Raw genomic sequence first — 19,510 nt, 5'->3', positions numbered from 1 at the left:
TGTAGCGGTGCCAAAGAGCCATGGAGGCCCGCAGCCAGTGGAGTGAGTGAGTGATTGTATATTTGTCATAGATAAGTAAGTGTGTCATGAGGGAATGATTAATGTTGCACTAGAACTTCACTAAGCCTGAGCCTGTGAATCCTTAATCTCTGATACTCCTGGCAGAACTTGGATCTGCAGATTTAGTTTTAAAGGGAAATTGCATTAACAGCAAAATATTAAGGACAAGTGTGCTTTATTAAATAAAATTAACAGCAAGATATTAGGGACAAGTGTACTTTATTAAATGTAAAATCAGGTTATGTAACAAGTGGGAAAAAGCATTTAACATTTATGATAATATTAGAAACCTGTTAAACTTGAAAAACATAAATGGGATGCACTATACTCTAAATGTACACATAAACATTGGGAAGGGACTACAGTAATACCTCAATCTTATGCGATTTAAGTTGTGCAAATTCACAATGGCACAAACTTTTCATTGGAACTTAACTAATTAACATATGTGAGTTTTTCACAGACACGTGAACGCAAACCCAACATTTTCGAATCTTGGAGAAACCCTGCAAACGAGGTTGCTTAATTTTTTATGTACTCTATAAGTTTTCAAGCTTTTATTGTAAATTGAATAACAAGTAATGGAAATGCGACTTCATGCTGTCGATAGACTTGAGGGACGCATACTTCCAGATCCCTATTCATCTGACATCCAGGAAGTTCCTTCGCTTTTCTCTCGGAGACAAGATCTTTGAGTTCAAAGTCCTGTGCTTCGGGGTGACCACAGCCCCTCAAGTATTCACAAGGGTCTTCTCTCTCATCTCAAGTTGGGCCCATGCTCAGGAGATCTGTTTGCTCAGGTACCTCAATGATCGAAAATTCCACCAAGAAATGGGCAATGCTACAATTCCCATCTGAGAGGGAAAAGCTCCATATATAGATATGCAGTAATTTAAGACCCCTATTAGAAGAATCTCGTATGTACTAGGATCCACCTCTTTAGTATTATAACCTCTACCACCTTGCTGGAAGTTGCCACCAAAAGACTTCCGAAAGGTTCCAGAACAGTTTTTGTTGTTGTGACCAACAGTCTTATGAGAACCTTATGGCAAGCACACACCGACTTTTAAGTGGCACATAAAAGCACGAATGGGAACATTGGAGGGCTCCAACAAGTCACTTTACAATGTATCAAAACTGGGGTGACGATGGCAATTGATTTCAGTAATTCTACCATTGTCTCTGGTTTTTTTAGTCACTACAAAATTCTGAAAATCTGTCTTACAAGATTAATAATTTTGAAAATGAAGGGAGAGAAAGTTGGGGCTACATGGTGAGCTACTTGGGTCTGATTAAGCAATGGAAGTAGAGATTTTTTTTTTTTTTACTGGTAAAGGGTCTCTTCTATAGCTTTTAATACACATTGAGCCATCTCACCAAGGGTTATTAGTATCATCAGGGATGAGTATTGGAGCCCCTATCATGTTTTGATCTGAAGTTTTGTATTTCAAATTGACCAACTAGTTGTTTCCAGTTGGAATTCCAACATTTGACCTTGTTTAGGCAGTGTTTGCATCCTCTCTCACTTTTGGATTACAGGATGCAGTATTGCAGGATTACACTTTAGAGTGTACTTGACTGACTTTATTTTCTTTTCGGAATCATGCATCGTGTTCCTTATATATTGCCATTCTATGGCAAGGACATCTTTGATGGTGCATATTTATAATTTCCTTACATAATTTATCAAATGTTGCAAACTGTGTCTCCCTTTTGGGGAAGCTTGGGCAATTTGACTGAGCTTCAACAACTGAACTGTAACGACCAATAATAGGATGTTTCCTAAATTGTTCTCTCAGCCTAGTATAGGGTATTGCCTAATACAGGTTATTCTAGATAATTCATAATGTAAAGGTTATATAAAGGAGAAACTTTCTCATATGTAAAATCATAGTTAGGCTAACATTTATTTACATCTAGCCCTAGTGTATTTGGTCTACTTTATATTTAAAACAGTAATTTTCTAATGTGAAACTTTATAGTTAACTGTCACGTAGTATAGGTTATTGTTGAATCCAGATTAACTTAGCTTTAATGGTCTGGGATTAACCAGGCATAATGCGTAGACTTCAAGCTAGGCTACTACCTCATAGCCCATTTTGTTAACTATAGAAAACAGTAACTTACTGATGTGAAACTTTATAGTTAGGCTATCACCTAGTGCAGGTGATTGTCTAATCCAGATTAATTAATTCACCTTAAGGGTATGGGATTGACCCGGTGTAATTTGTAGCCTTCAGGCTATGCTACTACAGTAGTACCCCAGGATACAAAATTAATCCATTCCGAAGCAGCCTTCGTAACCTGATTTTTTCGTATCTTGAACCACATTTTACATGTAAATTGCCTAATTTGTTCCAAGCCCTACAAAAAACACCCCAGTAAATTTTATAATAAAGCTAAATTAACCAATAAACAATGAAATACAACAATTTGGACCATTCAGTACCTAACTTAAGCTACATATATACTACTAATATGTACTACATACCTATAAATAAAGTGTATTAGTGTACATGGTACAAGAAATACTGTACATGCATATGTATGTTAGTAAAATGTGGAACCTTACCTTTCGAGTGAGACGATCTCTGAAAGTGGCGACAGAGGAGGAGGACAAATGGTAGAAAACATGAACACTTGACTTTACGAAACACATTAAAAAATGGCAGAAAACATTATCACTAAACTTTACAAAACACATTAACAAATGGCAGAAAACATTAACACTTCTTGATTATCTCCATCTTTGTTCTCCATAGAAAGCATCCTCTTCTTTCCATGAACTTCAGCAACATTCTTGGGACCCATGGCTAATAACATAAGTAATTTAGTTCACACAAAACACGATAAAGTAACTTACAGTACAATGAAAGCAAAATCACTAACACAAATTTACGTTAACAAATGAAATACGTATATGTGAGCGAATGAATTCCAGTGTTTACAATAACGCTGCCGCAAAAAATGGTCAAGGAACGCCTTTACATAGAGGTATGATGCTGACCAATAGGAGAGCAGGATCTTATGGTGGTGACTAGCATCAGGAACCAATAGGAGAGCAGGAGGATGGTGGCGAGTCTACTCAGTTGGCGGTGCGTGAGTTTTAAAATTGTTCTCAGTGGTCCAGGCGAATCTCGAAACTTTACAGTAGCAGCCTTTCGTAACCTGAATTATTTTCGTATGCAGAGGCAAAAAAATCTTTGTATTTGCTTTCGTAACTTGAATTTTTCGTAAGTTGGGACTTTCGTATGTCGAGGTTCCACTGTACCTCATAGCCAGTTTGGTCTACTATATAAAACAATAACTTACTAATGTGAAATGTTATAGTTAGGCTATCACCTAATCTAGGTTATTGTCCAAGCCAGATTATTTAATTCCCTTTTAAGGGTATGCACATGATAGCCTAGTAAGATTGCTTAAGTATACAGATTATACAAAAGGGAAAAGTCTGTAGTCTTGTATCTTAATCCTAAGGTCTTTGGTTTAAACCTAGGCTAATGCCCAGGTTCATAGCCTAACAGGATATGTCTTTAAGTCTTACGTTAATTCAGGTTACTACCTAATCCAGTATATTTTTGTTCATCCTTAATGATAGATAATCCTAGGTTATAGAATACAGACAATATCTACTACCTACAGTCTAGCTAACTTATTCTCACTGAATTAATGTAGATTGTAGGCTACTGCCTAGTAGGCTATTGGAGACATTATTATCTGACAGGATTATGTGTATCTATAATAATTGTGGAATATTTCTTTAGATAAAACTTCTAAATAGAATGATAAATTCTTCAGAACAATTTGTGCTTTTCCAAATAAACAAATGTGTGCTCCTGAAAAAGCCGGTTTACGGCTTTTCACACACAATTAATTCATTATTCCACAGTCTAAACTAAGAAATTTTAAACTGGAATTTAAAATTATGCACTTAGCTTTCAGCTTAGATGTTTCTGTGATGCTCACTAACAAAATCAGATAAGGGAAGAGCGTAATTCACAAAGCACTGGTTTCAGAGACGTTCTTAATGGCTTCTTGGTTTGTTTTTGGTTGTATGTAAACATGGGGAAACTGGGTTCAGCATTTGCTGAAGATAAGAGAAAGTGCCCTCTTATCCTGAGTCCATTTATACTCTTATCACATGTTTTAATGGTTATCATTACGGCACAATACCTGGCCACAAGACCAGCTAAAAGAGATTTTTTGACATTAGTCTGGTCACCATGGAGCTCTGGACAGACCATGGAAAAGGTTAACTTCTTGAGGACAAGGCAGCAACTACACTACCTAAAATATTTACAAGAAAAAATTTACCTCTTGATATCCATCCCAAATCTGTTAAAATGCCATGACTTAAACCTTTCAACTGATCAGAATGCAATAAAGAATAAGAAATGGTAATGTTATGTATGGAAAATAATTCACCACCTGTAGAACCATCTCATGATGTCAAGAGTTGGCTGACTTATCCCAAAATGTAAATTTTGTGTCTGTAATAAATTATTTCTGTGCTTTAAACAGTTTATAAACGTTCTTACATTACATAGTAAAATACATTTTGTATGTAGGTATGTATTCATGTATGAGATTTTTTGTTTGGGATGAAAAGAACCAAATAAGTAGCCAAAACTGAAAGTTTGTTGCTAAAAGTCAAGAATGGCAAAAATAGCAATGTTGATGAAAAATGTGCTGAACCATGGTAGTTTGCAAAACACAGAATTCAGAAATAGAGAGATTCAACCTGTACCAAGAATACCCAAGCAGGGAAAATTAAATGTGTTGAATAGTGTATAAGCAACTGGAACAATAGGCAGTATTTCACAATTGATGTCCCTTTCCTTCAAGATAAGATCTACTATGCTAATGATGCCTGCTATGATGTCTGCCTTGCTTTTGGTGAAGTCATAGCTCTTTCAAAGATTGCATGTGAACAAAATTCTAAATCAGTTAAACATTAACGACATACTGAAGGAAGTGTGGGTTGATTGCCATTTGCATAAAATGTATGCTGAATTTAGATACTATTCTTATTAGCCTCAAGTTTTACTTTTGGAACTTTATTTAAATCATGTTAGATGTGTTATATTGATGTTTTCAGTATAGTTTTAACATGGAAGTTGTTTTATCTTTACCCCAGTCATAGTATGCTAGGATTGATTAACTTTTATTAGTTGTTCTGCTCTTATGTAAGTGTGACTGAAGGAAACTAAAATTTAGATATATGTAACTCATTAAATGGTGTTACATATTAGCCTGGTTTAGTAGCTCATTAATTATTTAAGAATTACTTGTGTAACAAAATATGCAATATTTACACAGTACAGTATAGTAGTTGTAATTTTCAATTTACTTTAGTTTTCTTAACATCATTTTATCCTCATAGTTTATTTTTTATTTTTATATAAGTAGATTTTTTGTATAAACAGATATTTTTAAAAGTATACTTTTATTAGTTGGATTTCTTCCTGAAAGGAAATCTGAAATTTGTGTTGCTTGTGGTTTTTGATAGACCGTGAACATGAGCAGAATTGTTAATCTTTGCACGCAGCAGATTGATCCTGAAGAAGAATATGTCAGTCTCCTTAACTCCCATTTACATCGTTGCCAAGCACTACCGTTGCTGCGTAGGGAACAGGACAGTAGGGTATACTTTCATGTTTTATTTGTATTTCTTCATTGCTTGTAGAGTGTAGCTTGTGTTTGATGATAACATAAACTAGATATAGGATTTGCTGGGTTTAGCTAAGTGTTTTTCTTTGGTTATCATTAAGGAAGAATAGTGTATAAAACAGTGTTTTCAACATTTCTCCATGCAGCAATTGAGTGACTTGGAGACTCTTTGCTCTCTTCTGGAGTCACATATAGGTCGCTGTGTTAAGGTGTGGTCGTTCGAATCGGAAGAGCCTGTACTGGTACTGTCAGTGTAAAGTTTAGATGTTTTGCCAACTCTTAAAAGATTTTAGTTGTTCCATATGCTTTGTATCTTCAGTTTGTAGTGCTTTAAAGAGTAACTTGTTTTTTTAAGTATGTAAAAATTCTTGGGGCTGTTAAATACTTTGCCTGCCATGTTGTAGTATTGTAGCAGCGAACTTGGTTAGTTAAGGTAATACTGATGCTTGTTTAAGAAATGGAATGTTCTATTACCGAATGAAATGTAAGTATAGTATGCTTATTGCATTTTTGTATTTTAAACGGTGATCTTTATATTTACATATATATGACAAATTGTAACGCTAAAATTATTTTCCTGTTATATTATAGTATAGTAGCCTGCAGTTGTTATGCATAATTTCTTGGGGGAGCACTGAAGGTTTGAAAATTTTGAGGAATTTTGTGATTTTATGAAAGATGAGAAAACAAGTCGTTGTCATCATTATCATCATCATCATCTTTTCATAACCTTAAATGGCACCTTCATATGGAGGATGTTTGTGCTCTATCCTAATCTGCTTTTTAAGTATTGAGATGATTCTTTCTAAAACTTTCGGTATTCATTCATGCTTCTCTTTGCTTTCCACTTATGGGATATAGTGCAATCTTCTGTATATTATAAATGTACACTGCAGTTCTTTCTCCTTAACAAAACCACCTGTACACATTTCCATTTTTTTTTGCCTACAAACTGTTTAAAGGGTCACACTATTCACATAATTTTCTAAACATTTCTGATCTAATGTGACTTTTAGAATTTTCAAGTGTATCAATAATTTTTCTTGCAGATTTAGCTCTTTTATTATCATAAAGTGCATGGTGCAATTGTCAATTTCTTAAGTCCAATTTTGCCTACTTTGGCCTTTCACACCACTGTTTCTATTGTGGAATTATTGCTTCATCATTAGCCTCTGTTGTCTGTAGTATATTTAATTATGGTTTATTCCTCTTAACTATTTCTACAGTTAATTTGAATCTGGAAAAGTGACGAACAGATCTTGTTTATATGTAAATGTAATTTTAGGTTAGTAATGATTTTTCTCTGGTAAAAATTTGATAAGGTTTAACACAAACTCTCATTTTACAAGTCTTAAGTTCCAAACACCATTTGAGACCTGTCTCAGTATTGAACAGTTTGCAGAATGAGAACTTAGTTGAACTAGTTTGGTATCAAGCCCCTCTCTTGGTAAGTGAGGTTGATATTGAGCACTTCACCTAGTAACTAGTTGAGTAAACCATTCTTATTTCATGTATGGAGTGCAATAAATTGTGCCAGTAAGCGAAATGCAGATGGGATGGGTTGGTTCAATGTGTGCATTGCAAAAATTAGAAACTTGAGGGTTATTTTTAAGCTATGTAATGCCAGATAAGAAAAGATTCTAAATTAATCAGTACAAAGTGATTGAGTAGACAAATTACCCTTCTTTCTGTCTGTCAAGTTTGAAAAAAAGAAAAATGAAGCATTCCAAGTCCAACATCGTTCCAAACTGGGAGAGAGAACATCAGTAAGCAGAGACATCTGACTATTTAGAATCTTAGCCAAATTAATCTTACGATCTCTCAAAGGCAAGTTCACATCAACCTGAATGCATATTACAGTTGGGAAGTTGCATTTCATCATTCAACAAAATAAACTCTAGGAAGAGGTGTACAAATGGAAATATCTAGAAGGAAGCTGTTATGAAGGAACTAGTTTGTTACTTCCAGTCAAATATGTATTCAAATATGAACTGACAGACTAAGAAAAACAATTTGAGACTTGGACCCAAACATAAAGATGACTAGTTGATGAAGATGGAAGAGGCATGGAAGGTTGAATCATCAGCAAAAGCAAGCATAAGAGAAAGTCCAGATGAAGTCATGGGTAAAGTGGAGAAAAATCAGTAGCTTCAAGAACAGTGACATTAAAAACTAAATTTAAAGAATGTTTTCAAAATGTTTTGAATAATACTGAAAGAGTAAACCAGTTGTTGAGAGTTTGTTTAAGACAAGTAAAACACTGCAAGTAGCATATTGTAAAATTCCTGAGATATCAAGAAAGAATTTAAGTCCAAATAGGCCTTGCTTTTAAGGATGTGAACATCCTTTTATCTTTGTGGTTGGCTCAAAGAATTTGCACTGCTCCCATTTTCTTTGGTGTATTAGTGGAGATCCCTTGAAGATTCAGTCGTAGAGAGATTGTAAGAGAGAAATGCTGACCTCCAAAGTGGCTGGCCATTGATGCATGTCTTTGTTCAACTGGTAGAGCTTGAAATTTGAGTAAAGATTGGAAGGATAAGATATTGGAAGGTTTGAGAAAGGAAAGTGGACAAGTGTAAAAAATATACTTTTTGTACATGAACTTTCCTGTCAGATATATACTTAGCTATAGTCTCCGACGTTCCCGACAGAATTTCAAATCTCGCGGACACACGACAGGTAGGTCAGGTGGTCTGCCTTACCTGCCGCTGGGTAGCGGGTGTACGAACCAATCCCCCTTTCCTGTCAGATTTTCTCTGTCGGCCGGAACGATAACAACTGTTGTCGTTTCCTTTCGATAGACTTTTCGATTCTCGCTTGCCTGGAGATTAATTTGGACCTTTTTGGTGACGTATTCGCTCTGTTTGGCTTGGCATACGCTGTTTGTGGACCGATTTTGACTTTGCGCTGGATTTTTCTTGTAGAATGTCTGACTTAGACTCTGTAACCAAAACTCCGGTTTTGTTTAGAGTATGTTTGATTGAGGGATGTAAGGTGAGGTTGCCGAAGGCTTTGGTTGACCCTCACACGGTCTGTGTGAAATGCAGGGGGAATGTACTTTTAGTAACCCTTGTAAAGAATGCGAGGTTCTGAATGAGGATGAATACAAGGCTCTTTCTTCATATATTAGAAAGTTAGAACGAGATAGAGTTCGTAAGGCTTCCTCTAGGAGTTCTAGTAGGTCGAGAGTGAGTGAAATTGAATATGAAACTAACATTAATGTAGTTTTAGAACCTTCCTCCCAGGTCTCAGCCCCTGCTCCCCGCGTCGAAGCCGAAGATTCGTCTTCGGAGGCGGCGGCCTTAATGGCTTCCTTTCAATCTAAGGAAGACAAGACTCGCCTGCTAGAACAAGGTAAGATTAATAGTGTTGGTGATAAGTGCAGTGTCCCCAGTGATGTGGAGGGTGCGTCTGACCGGCTCCTTAGTGCCTCCAGGCCTAGACCTCTTCCAGACTCCCAGTTCCAGTGGAGGAGGAAAGTCGAAAGCCGCAGGAGGGCTAGGGAGAGCCCCCACCGGTCAGGCGTCCCCTCGGCAGATCCTGAAGTTCGCTCCCAGGCTGCCTCGGAACGTGTCAAGAAGGAGATCTTACGCCAGTGTTTCTCTTCGTCTTCTTCGCCTTCTCCGAAACACCGTTGGAACTCTACGGATGCGTCGCGCCCGTTGAAGAGGTCTTCGAAGGTTCCCTTCAGTCCTTTGGCATCCAGCCCAGAAGACTTTACTGAAGAGGCTTCCTTGGAAGTGAAGAGACCCAGGAGATCCTGCGATCGCCCTTCTTCTCCCGCTCCCCGCTCTGCGTTTGCTTCGGAGGAAGATCCTGTAGATTCACCGACTCGAGTGCTGGCGGGCCTCCAGGCTCAGATCTCGGCCCTGGCAGACTCCTTAGCCTCGAGATCTCGTAGAAGGAAGGATGTGTCTCTCCCTATCAAGAGATCTAGGCGCTTTTCTTCGAAGGAACGCTCTCCTCGTAGTCTGCGATCTCCTTCTTTTGGGGAAGCTTCGGCCGAGCGTAGGAATTCACGAGAGTGGCACCTCTCCCCTGGCTCTCTCTCAGAGGCGTCGAGGCGCCAAACTTCGGACAGGCGCTCTTTGGATGGCGAAGGTTTTTCTCCAGATCGGATTCCTGCCTCCGGTATACGCTTCGCTCCGTCTCTTCCGCCTTCCTCTAGAGTACGTTCAAGAGAAGAGAGGCGCTCAGGTCAGAGAAGGCTCATTTCATCGTCTCCGTCTCGTCGTTCCTCTCCTCATCTTCTCCGAGAACCTAGAGAGCGTCCCTCTGCGAGTAGGCGCTCTTCTCCTTCCTACTACTCTCCTCGAACTTCGGACCCCGTGACTAGTAGGCGCTTTTCTCCTGTAAGTCGCTCCTCTCCTGTAAGACGTCAAGACTCTAGTAGGAGCCCTGCGCGTGGTAGGCATCCTTCTCTTGGTAGCAGTTCTCCTGTGGAGAGGCGCCATGAGCCTCGACTGCTTCGTTCTCCTAGTAGGCGCTCATCGATCTCGAGGCGCCCTACTCCTGACCGTTCTCCTCTTGCTAGGAATCAAGAACGTCTCAAGCGCCCTGCTTCTGTTAGGCACTCGGAGCCTTACAGCCGTTCTCCGCTTGGTAGGCGCCAAGAGCCTCTCAAGTGCCCTTCTCCCGAGCGCCTAGCAGCCGCTCTCCATTTCGTAGGCACCAAGAACCTCTCAAGCGCCCTGTTCCTGACAGGCGCTCGGCGCCTAGCAGCATTTCTCCGCTTGGTAGGCGCCAGGATCCTCTCAAGCGCCCTGTTCCTGATAGGCGCTCGGCGCCTAGCAGTCGCTCTCCTCACGATAGGCGCCAAGATTCTGGTAGGCTCTCTCCCTCTCGTAAGTGCCCTGTTGATAGACGTGGTCTTTCAAGGGACAGGATCCCTTCCCCTTCTGCAGTTAAGATTTCGTCTTCCTCGAGGAAGGAGTGCGAGTTTAGACAAGACTTTTCGGAAAGGCGCCCTTCGGTTTTGACTCGTTGCTCTCCTGTGCGCCGCTCTCCTGTGGATTCGACTCCTCCTTCGAGACGATTGTCTCCAACCTCACGCTATACCCCCGCAAGGAACTCCTCTAAGGATCCTCCTCGCTCTCCTCTTCAAGAAGGCCAGGAAGGTTCTGATGAAGAAACGAGTACATCGGCAGCAGTTTCTTCTTACAAGAAGCTCACAGAGCTTCTTCTTCAGGAGTTCGGGGATTCCCTTACCCCTGCTGCTCCTCCTTCTCTGCACTCGTTGTTCTCCACGGCTAAGACAACGAAAGGGTCTTCGTGTGTGAGAATGAAACCGACCCTCTCAATGAAGAAAGCGCTCAGGAGTTTTGGATCCTGGATGCGCACCAAAGAGGAAGCGGAAAACTATGTTCGCCTTCCCTCCGTCGAAGCTTTCCAGACGGACTGGATTTTGGTATGAGACAGGAGAGCCCTTGGGGCTGGGTCTCCCGTCCTCAGCCAATGCAGACTTTTCGGCGTTGGTAGATGCCACAAGAAGGTCAGCGCTGAACTCGGCCAAAACAACGTGGGCCATGAATGAGATAGACCACATTCTGAAAGGCATTTTCAGAGTGTTGGAAGTATTCAACTTTCTCGATTGGTCACTCGGAGTCTTAGCCAAGAAGACACAAGGACCAGAGTCTTTTTCTCCGGAAGACTTGCATTGTGTGTTATCCTGTATGGATAAATCAGTAAGGGACGGAGCCAGCGAAATCGCTTCACTGTTTGGGGCGGGCGTCTTGAAGAAAAGATCAGTCTTTTGCTCCTTTTTGACGAAGTCCGTCTCCCATGCGCAGAGATCTTCTTTGCTGTTTTCTCCTCTCTCCGCACAACTGTTTCCTAAACATCTCATTCAGGACATTGCGAAGGCTCTCTCAGCCAAGGCTACGCAGGACCTTCTGGCCCAGTCTGCAAGGAAGCCTCGTCCTTCCTTCCCGACTAAGACGAGAAAGGTGAAGTCTACCACTCGGGAACCCTTTCGAGGGGCTTCTACCTCAAGATCCACCTCGTTCAGAGGTCGCAGACCTAATAGAAGAGGGAGGACTTTTGCGAAAACAATCAAACCTTCCAAATAAGACTCAAGTCCTTCAGACAACGGTGGGCGCCAGGCTTTTACAGTTTGCAGAAGTCTGGGCCCAGAAAGGCGCAGATTCTTGGACCCTTTCGATCGTGAAGAAGGGGTACCTCATCCCGTTCACTGCGAGGCCTCCCTTGACGACTACCCCAAGGGAGTTGACGGCCAGATACAGGGACCCCATCGTGAATCAGGCCCTCCAACTAGCAGTAGATCAGATGCTGGAAAAGGAGGCGATCGAACTAGTGACAGAACATCATTCAGCAGGCTTTTACAACCGCCTTTTCCTAGTTCCGAAATCCTCAGGGGGATGGAGACCTGTGTTGGACGTAAGCGCCCTGAACGTCTTCGTAGAAAAGTAGAAGTTCACGATGGAGACCACTGCTTCGGTGCTAGCAGCACTTCGTCCAGGGGACTGGATGGTGTCCTTGGACTTGCAGGACACTTACTTCCACGTACCAATCCATCCTTCCTCGAGGAAGTATCTCAGATTCATGATGGGGGGAAGAATTTTCCAATTCAGGGCCCTGTGCTTTGGTCTCTCGACGGCCCCCCAAGTCTTCACGGGCATCTTGAGAAATGTAGCGCAATGGCTTCATCTCGAAGGGGTGAGGATATCCCTGTACCTCAACGATTGGCTTATAAGGGCCAATTCCAAAGATCGTTGTCTGAAGGACTTAAAGAAAACCCTGGAATTGACGAGTTCGTTGGGGCTCCTGGTCAATCTCCAGAAGTCAAGCTTAATACCCGATCAAGAGTGTGTTTATCTGGGGATCCAGATGAACTCTCGGAGTTTTCGGGCTTTTCCGTCTCAGGAAAGGATAGCCCGGGGACTCGAGAAAAGTAACAACCTTCTTAGGGAAAGAAGTATGCACAGTGAGGGAGTGGATGAGTCTGCTGGGGACGCTCTCCTCGCTGGAGCAATTTGTTTCCCTAGGAAGGTTGCACCTGAGACCGCTCCAATTCTTTCTTCATCAGAATTGGAGTCGTCGTTCTCAGGATTTGACGTTCTCCCTGTCCATTTCGCACCAAGTCAAGGAGGAACTACTATGGTGGGCAGATCCCAACAAGTTTACGCAGGGACTGTCTCTGCAATCCCAGAACCCCAACCTGGTGTTGTTCTCCGATGCGTCGGAAACAGGTTGGGGTGCGACTCTGGGAACCATGGAGGTGTCAGGGACTGGGTGGGGACCAGGTATCCTGGCACATCAACAGAAAAGAACTGATGGCTGTGTGGTTGGCTCTGAAAGCGTTTGAGTCCAACGTAAGAGAAGCAATGGTGCAGATAAACTCGGACAACACCACAGCTCTGGCATACATCAGGAAACAGGGGGGGATGCATTCCTTCTCCCTGTACGAAACAGCAAGAGACCTTCTTCTGTGGGCTGAAGAAAGGAGGATCAAGCTTCTCACCAGATTCGTACAGGGAGAGAGGAATGTAAGAGCAGATCTCCTCAGCAGGAAAGATCAGGTCCTTCCCACAGAGTGGACTCTGCACCAAGGTGTATGCCAGAGCCTTTGGAAGTTGTGGGGCAGGCCGCACTTAGACCTATTCGACCACTTCAAAGAAAAAAACAAGATGACTGGATCTTTATTGCTCTCCCATCTCGGATCCAGGGGCAATAGGGATAGACGCTCTTCTTCTCGATTGGAAAGGACTCGACGTTTACGCATTTCCCCCCTTCAAGATTCTGGGGATAACTTTAAAAAAGTTCGCAGAGTCAGATTCCACGAGGATGACATTGATCGCTCCCTTTTGGCCAGCCCAAGAATGGCTCACAGAGGTGCTGGAATGGTTAGTGGACCTTCCAAGATCGCTCCCTCTAAGGAGCGATCTACTCAGACAGCCCCACTTCGACAGGTACCACAAAAACCTCCCCGCTCTCAGTCTGACTGGCTTCAGACTGTCCAGAGATTGGTCAGAGCGAAAGGCTTTTCGTCAACAGCTGCTAAGGCAATCGCTAGAGCTAGGAGGTCTTCCACCTTACGTGTATACCAGTCGAAGTGGGACGTCTTCAGAAGGTGGTGCAAGAGAAATAACGTTTCCTCTTCCAGTACCTCTGTGACCCAGATTGCGGATTTCTTTCTATTCCTGAGACAAGAATGCGGTCTAGTCGTTTCAACTATTAAAGGATATCGCAGTATGTTGGCGACTGTCTTTAGACACAGAGGCCTCAATTTATCGGAGAATAAGGACCTGCATGACCTTATTAGGTCATTTGAAACAGTGAAGAAGCAGTCTCCTAATACTCCGAACTGGAATTTAGACGTGGTTCTTCAATTCCTTGGATCATCTAGATTTGAACCCCCTAGTTCAGCCTCGTTCAAAGACCTGACTAAGAAGGCGCTGTTCCTGATGGCTCTAGCTTCCGCCAAGAGGGTGAGTGAGCTTCAAGCGATCGAAGGCAATGTGGATTTAAGGAGGATTCTATGGTTTGCTCTTTCCTCCCTGGGTTTCTAGCAAAGAACGAAAACCCATCAAATCCATGGCCCAGGAACTTCGAGATTCATGGGTTATCTTCGCTTGTAGGAGAAGAACCCGAGAGAACTCTTTGTCCAGTGAGAATGGTAAAATATTACCTTAAAAGAAAAGAGCAACTGAAGGCCAATGAAGAGGTCCTTTGGTGCTCCGTAAAGGACCCTACTCGACCCCTATCGAAGAACGCGCTGTCCTTCTTCTTAAGAAACCTCATTAAAGAAGCACACGGTTCTTGTAAGGAAGACCATTTTAAGCTTCTTAAGGTGAAAGCCCACGAAGTAAGAGCCATAGCGACTTTTCTTGCTTTCAACAAGAATATGTCCGTGCGGAACCTGATGGAGGCAACTTTCTGGAGATGTCACTCGGTTTTTGCAAACCACTACTTACGTGATGTGAGAATCACTTATGAAAAATGTTTCGCCTTGGGCCCGTACGTATCGGCGGATTCGGTGCTGGGGCAGGGAGCTGGAACTCATCCTTTTTAGTTGTATATATTTTTTCCCTTATGTCTTGTGTTTGTTGTTGATGGTTGTCTTAAAGAGGATGCAGGGAGGCATCTCTTTATGTCGTAATACTAACCTTTAGTAGTTTGGTTAGGTGGTCTGATGAGTGTGGCTCCTTGCGGTAGTAGTGGTTAGGACCTGTTAAGCTAGCGGACGAGTTCCCTTTAACAGGATCCGACTTGGATTCTACCACACATAGGGATCAGATATCCCAGTGGTAGATCCGAGAGTCTTTCAGCAACAGGTCACATCCTAGCTGTAGCTCTCCAGGCAATGCAGACTCAGAGACAGTATCAATGAAGTCTTCTGCCTGAACAGGTAAGAACCAAGGTTTTTATATCCTACAACACCAGTTGTTTCCATTCTTTCCTTATTTGTTTAGCTGTCTCTTACCCTCCACCAAGGGTGCCAATCAGCTAAGTATATATCTGACAGGAAAGTTCATGTACAAAAATGATATTGTTAAACTACAATAAAGTTTTGTACATACTTACCTGGCAGATATATACTTAGCTATAGTCTCCGACGTTCCCGACAGAATTTCAAATCTTGCGGCACACGCGACAGGTAGGTCAGGTGGTCTACCTTACCCGCCACCCGTGGCGGGTGTACGAACCAATCCCCCTTTCCTGTCAGATTTTCTCTTCCACCTGTCTCCTGAGGGGAGGCTGGGCGGGCCATTAGACGTATGTATCTGCCAGGTAAGTATGTACAAAACTTTATTGTAGTTTAACAATATCATATTAAAGGAAAGGGAGAGATTATAGAGCAGCTTTGCTTCTTCCGCTGCTTATGCTGCTGCTTTGTTTGCTATAAAAGATCTTTTGTGGGTGACTCCAACTGTTTGTCTTATTCTGCTGTGGCTGCTTCTTGCCAGTCTGGGTATAGAGAAAGCTGAAGTCTGCTTTCGTAAACCTCCACACTTTTGAACCACTCTGGGAAAAATGAACGGAAGTGTAATAACCAGCAACTTGAAAATTATGAAATACTTTTTGAACCCGGGCAGCACCCATTCTGATCTTTGTGTTGGCTGGCAATAGACATCATGTGGATGGAGGCAGATTATTTTGGCAATTGCCAGGTTCATACTGAGAAAGCACAATGCAATAACCAAGTCTTAGCAGGGAAAAATAGTCCCTACTGTTGACTGCTCACTGCACTTTGAGATCTGCTGTTGGTAGAACTTTTAACAAATTCCTATCTCATGTAGTGTTCAACTCAGCTGAACTTGGTATTGTTATACCCTTGGATTAATATAGGCATTATATGCCTTCCTCCATATGGCATAATCAGACAGATGCTGGAAAGACCATGAACCTCTAGAAACATGAAGACAACTCTTGATAGCTCCCCTTTTGTTGCTACTTTCCATGATGGTGGATAGTTCCACAAGTCTTCTGCCTTGGGAGAAATTTCTCAAGCAGCCTCATTTCTACAGATTTTTTAGCAACCTCAGAATCCTTCATTTTCATGCTTGAAGGTTATCCTATAAGGTCTGAGGGTGCTGATTCTCTGTGTTGTGAATTTCCTCCTCTGCTTCCAGTGATACAGGACATTAACTGTATCTACCCTCCAGGGATTTAGACACCTGCTTCCAAATATATAAATCTGTGGGTTTTTTAAATGAAGGTGAAAAACTTTATGCAGCACTTTAAAAAGGAGATTCCTTACTGGGCATCACACTAAACATTCTCTCTCTCTCTCTCTCTCTCTCTCTCTCTCTCTCTTCTCTCTCTCTCTCTCTCTTCTCTCACACACACACACACACACACACACACACACACACACACACACACACACACACACACACACACTTTTTCTCTCTCTTTACCACTCCTTCCTTGGCTTCTGTCATTGGTAATGGAGAGGACTTCTTGCTGTTTGCCTTTACTGAGGGCTCAGGTTTTGTTTATCAAGAACCGGAGACTTCATGGGCAACAAATCCGGGTTGGTTCTCTTTACAAGGCAAAGGAAGAAGCAAGTTACTGAAAAAAGGTGTCTTATCAGCAAAGGCAGGTTTTTCTGAGACCTTACGTGAACAATTGGCAAAGGAGAACAGGTAAAAGTCGAAGCCCACTAATTCGGACACTACTTCCATAGCCTTTGAACACAATTTGGATTTGTAATTTATTTTTCACTTACGTAACTTGGTGGCACCAGTCTACCATTGCCACTGGCAGAGACATTCATGTATATTCATCCAAGCTTGAAATGTCAGTGAAATCAGTGAAAGAACACTTTACACATCAATACAGTCATAAAGGAATTTCAGTCATGCTGATCAAACCTTTCTAGAAAAGGTCAGAATTAATAGTTGAATAGAAAACCGTGGGCATCGATTTACTGGATCATTGAATTTTAAGGAAAGCAATGCCATCAAAATGGGAGTGACAGTAGCAATTAATCTAGTTTCCACCAATAGTAAGCATCTTATTACCGAAGAGCAGCAGGTAAATAGGCCAATGAACATGATAACTGTACAAATACCTCAGTAAAAGAATATAGCGAGGGAGGATTTAGAAGGGAATGGTTCAGTGGAGGAAGATACTTTCAATGGATATAGTTGAGGAGGGCTAGACTCAAGTACCTAACCAGAAAGTAGGCCTGAATCCCAAAGAAGGCCAGATGGCTTGATTGAATGACTTCATTGACTGGCATTTGCACAGATGTTCTGAATTACCTCTTTGTAGGTTGTCGTCACTTCCATCAGAAGAACTACGATCCTGATGTATCTGTATCCAACTTGAAAAGGAAGACACTGGAACACGGCCATGAACCATGTACGTGGAGTTGGGTATACAGATGTGGGATAAATGAAACACCTGAACGTGTGATGAATCATGTACATGGACATCCAATGGGTCAAGTACATGGTCGAGCAATGAACCACATACATGGACAAGTGATGACACACATACACGGTCATGTTATGTAGAACGATCTATGAGTGAACATTAGGGAGACCACCACCATTCGCTAGTAGTCTCTCGACCCTTACTCTGGAAAAAGCACGAAGTAGGACCTCGATCATGATTGTGATATATAGAACGATCCAAGTGAGAACATCAGGGAGAAGATCACTCTTGCCTAGAGGTTCCCAACCCAACTCTGGAAGATGAACAGCGAGAGTAGGACCTTCATCATGTACATGAGTGTGGAACGATCAGATACGCGAGTGTGTGATGAATCACGAATATAAATGTGATATGTGGAATGATCCAACAGAGAGCGTCAGGGAAAAGATCACTCTTGCCTAGCAGTCTCAAACCCAGACACTGGAAGATGAATGGTAGGAGTAGGATCTCTGTCACGTACATGGGCGAGTGAGGCTCCACGGCCATGTTCACCTTCTCCCCCCCTTAATCGGAGACGTCTCCTCATGCGATGAACTCGGACAGGCCAAGGAGACGAAGAACCGGTCTGAGAACTCTGAGAGTGAAGATCAACATGGACTGGAACACGTACACGTATCTGAAGGGGAGAGAGTCACTTCCGTGCTGGAAAGATGTAGAAACTCCTCCCTCACTACTTCTCTCACTCTCAGAAGAAGCCACACGGACTGGAACACTGTTCACGTACTTGAAGGGAAGAGTAACGTTGGTGCTGGGAAGATGGTGAAACACTTCTCTCACTCTCAAAAGATGCCACAAGTCTTGAATTATCCAACGGAAGGGGGGGGGAGGAAAGGGTGATGGAGGTCTTGTCCTACGACATCTGTTACTTGAAACTCTGGGACACCTCCTACCAAACGCAGAGTCCATCCAATCAACCAACTCTTGGAAGAACACCTCTGATGGGTTGACAACCGACTGTGATGGCATCATGGGCGATGATGGAAGTTACGTCACGGTAATATGCGGAGGAGAAACATTGCTGAAGTGGACATCGCAGGCAGAGAAGTAATGAAAATGACGTCACAGCATTCGAACTGGTAGCTCAAGTCAAAGGTCTCGTTGATAGTGAAGATAGCGAAAAAGGCCTTCTGCCACTTCCACAACAATCGGAGAGCCTCCCTAGGACACGCGCACACGACAGATAGCGAAGAATTTCCAAGAAATCCATTGCCGAAGGAATAGGAAGAGAGATTGCCTCTCAGTCGAATGCAGCAGCGTCAAACTATGCAGTCGGCAGAAGCCATGATGTCACAAGCCCATTTGTGACATCACAGCAGATTACTGTTACAGAGAGAGAGAGAACATTGTCTGTAGTCTCTAACATCCTGGAACACACAAATTCTGAAAGACTAAAACATTACTAGGTTCCCAGAAAATGTGTAAGATAAAATGAAAGATACATAAAACATTAATGTAAATACATATTTTCAAATTATCTTCAATATAACAAGAGTAAAATACTAAAGAACAAAAAGTAGCTGGGCCATCTCTCCCTGAAGAGGCAATATCCCCTTGGGAGACAGACCAGCATACTCCTAACATAAGCAATGACGAAGCAGAGGAAAAGGTGTATCTACTGCAATTGTATCTATCCCAAGGAAGATCAACATGGGAAACAAGGAAGGCTGTCTAAAATCGTTGATGTCCATGGGACTTCTGGGTTGAATAAATATGAAACAGCACAGGCTTCAATAAAAAAAACTGGCTTGGGGAAGGATAGCAAAGCAAAAGATGACTCTCCAAGGTGGATGAAGAAAGACTGGTGCGTCACGAGGTTCCAAGCCTGGTCAGTGACCAACATCCACCTTGTATACACACGAGTTGCCAGATGCCACAG

General features: G+C 42.2%; 1 protein-coding gene across 7 annotated transcripts in view; it reads left to right on the top strand.

Moving 5' to 3' along the window:
* The window catches only part of LOC135195621 (IQ domain-containing protein E-like), a 176,384-nt gene that overhangs the window by 141,738 nt on the left and 15,136 nt on the right, over nt 1–19,510 (top strand). For 4 of the 7 annotated variants that reach the window (XM_064221962.1, XM_064221960.1, XM_064221963.1 and 1 more), the window contains 2 exons: nt 5,570–5,704; nt 5,877–5,972. The exons of the other annotated variants lie outside the window; for them this stretch is intronic. In XM_064221962.1, the coding sequence (XP_064078032.1) occupies nt 5,570–5,704; nt 5,877–5,972 (231 nt within the window). The remainder of the gene's footprint in view (nt 1–5,569; nt 5,705–5,876; nt 5,973–19,510) is intronic. 7 annotated transcript variants of the gene reach the window in all.

The sequence above is a fragment of the Macrobrachium nipponense genome, chromosome 16 (genome assembly GCF_015104395.2).
Source record: "Macrobrachium nipponense isolate FS-2020 chromosome 16, ASM1510439v2, whole genome shotgun sequence".
Taxonomy (NCBI): Eukaryota; Metazoa; Arthropoda; class Malacostraca; order Decapoda; family Palaemonidae; genus Macrobrachium; species Macrobrachium nipponense.
Note: the sequence above shows the minus strand (reverse complement) of the source record. Positions and strands in the feature narration are given on the sequence as shown.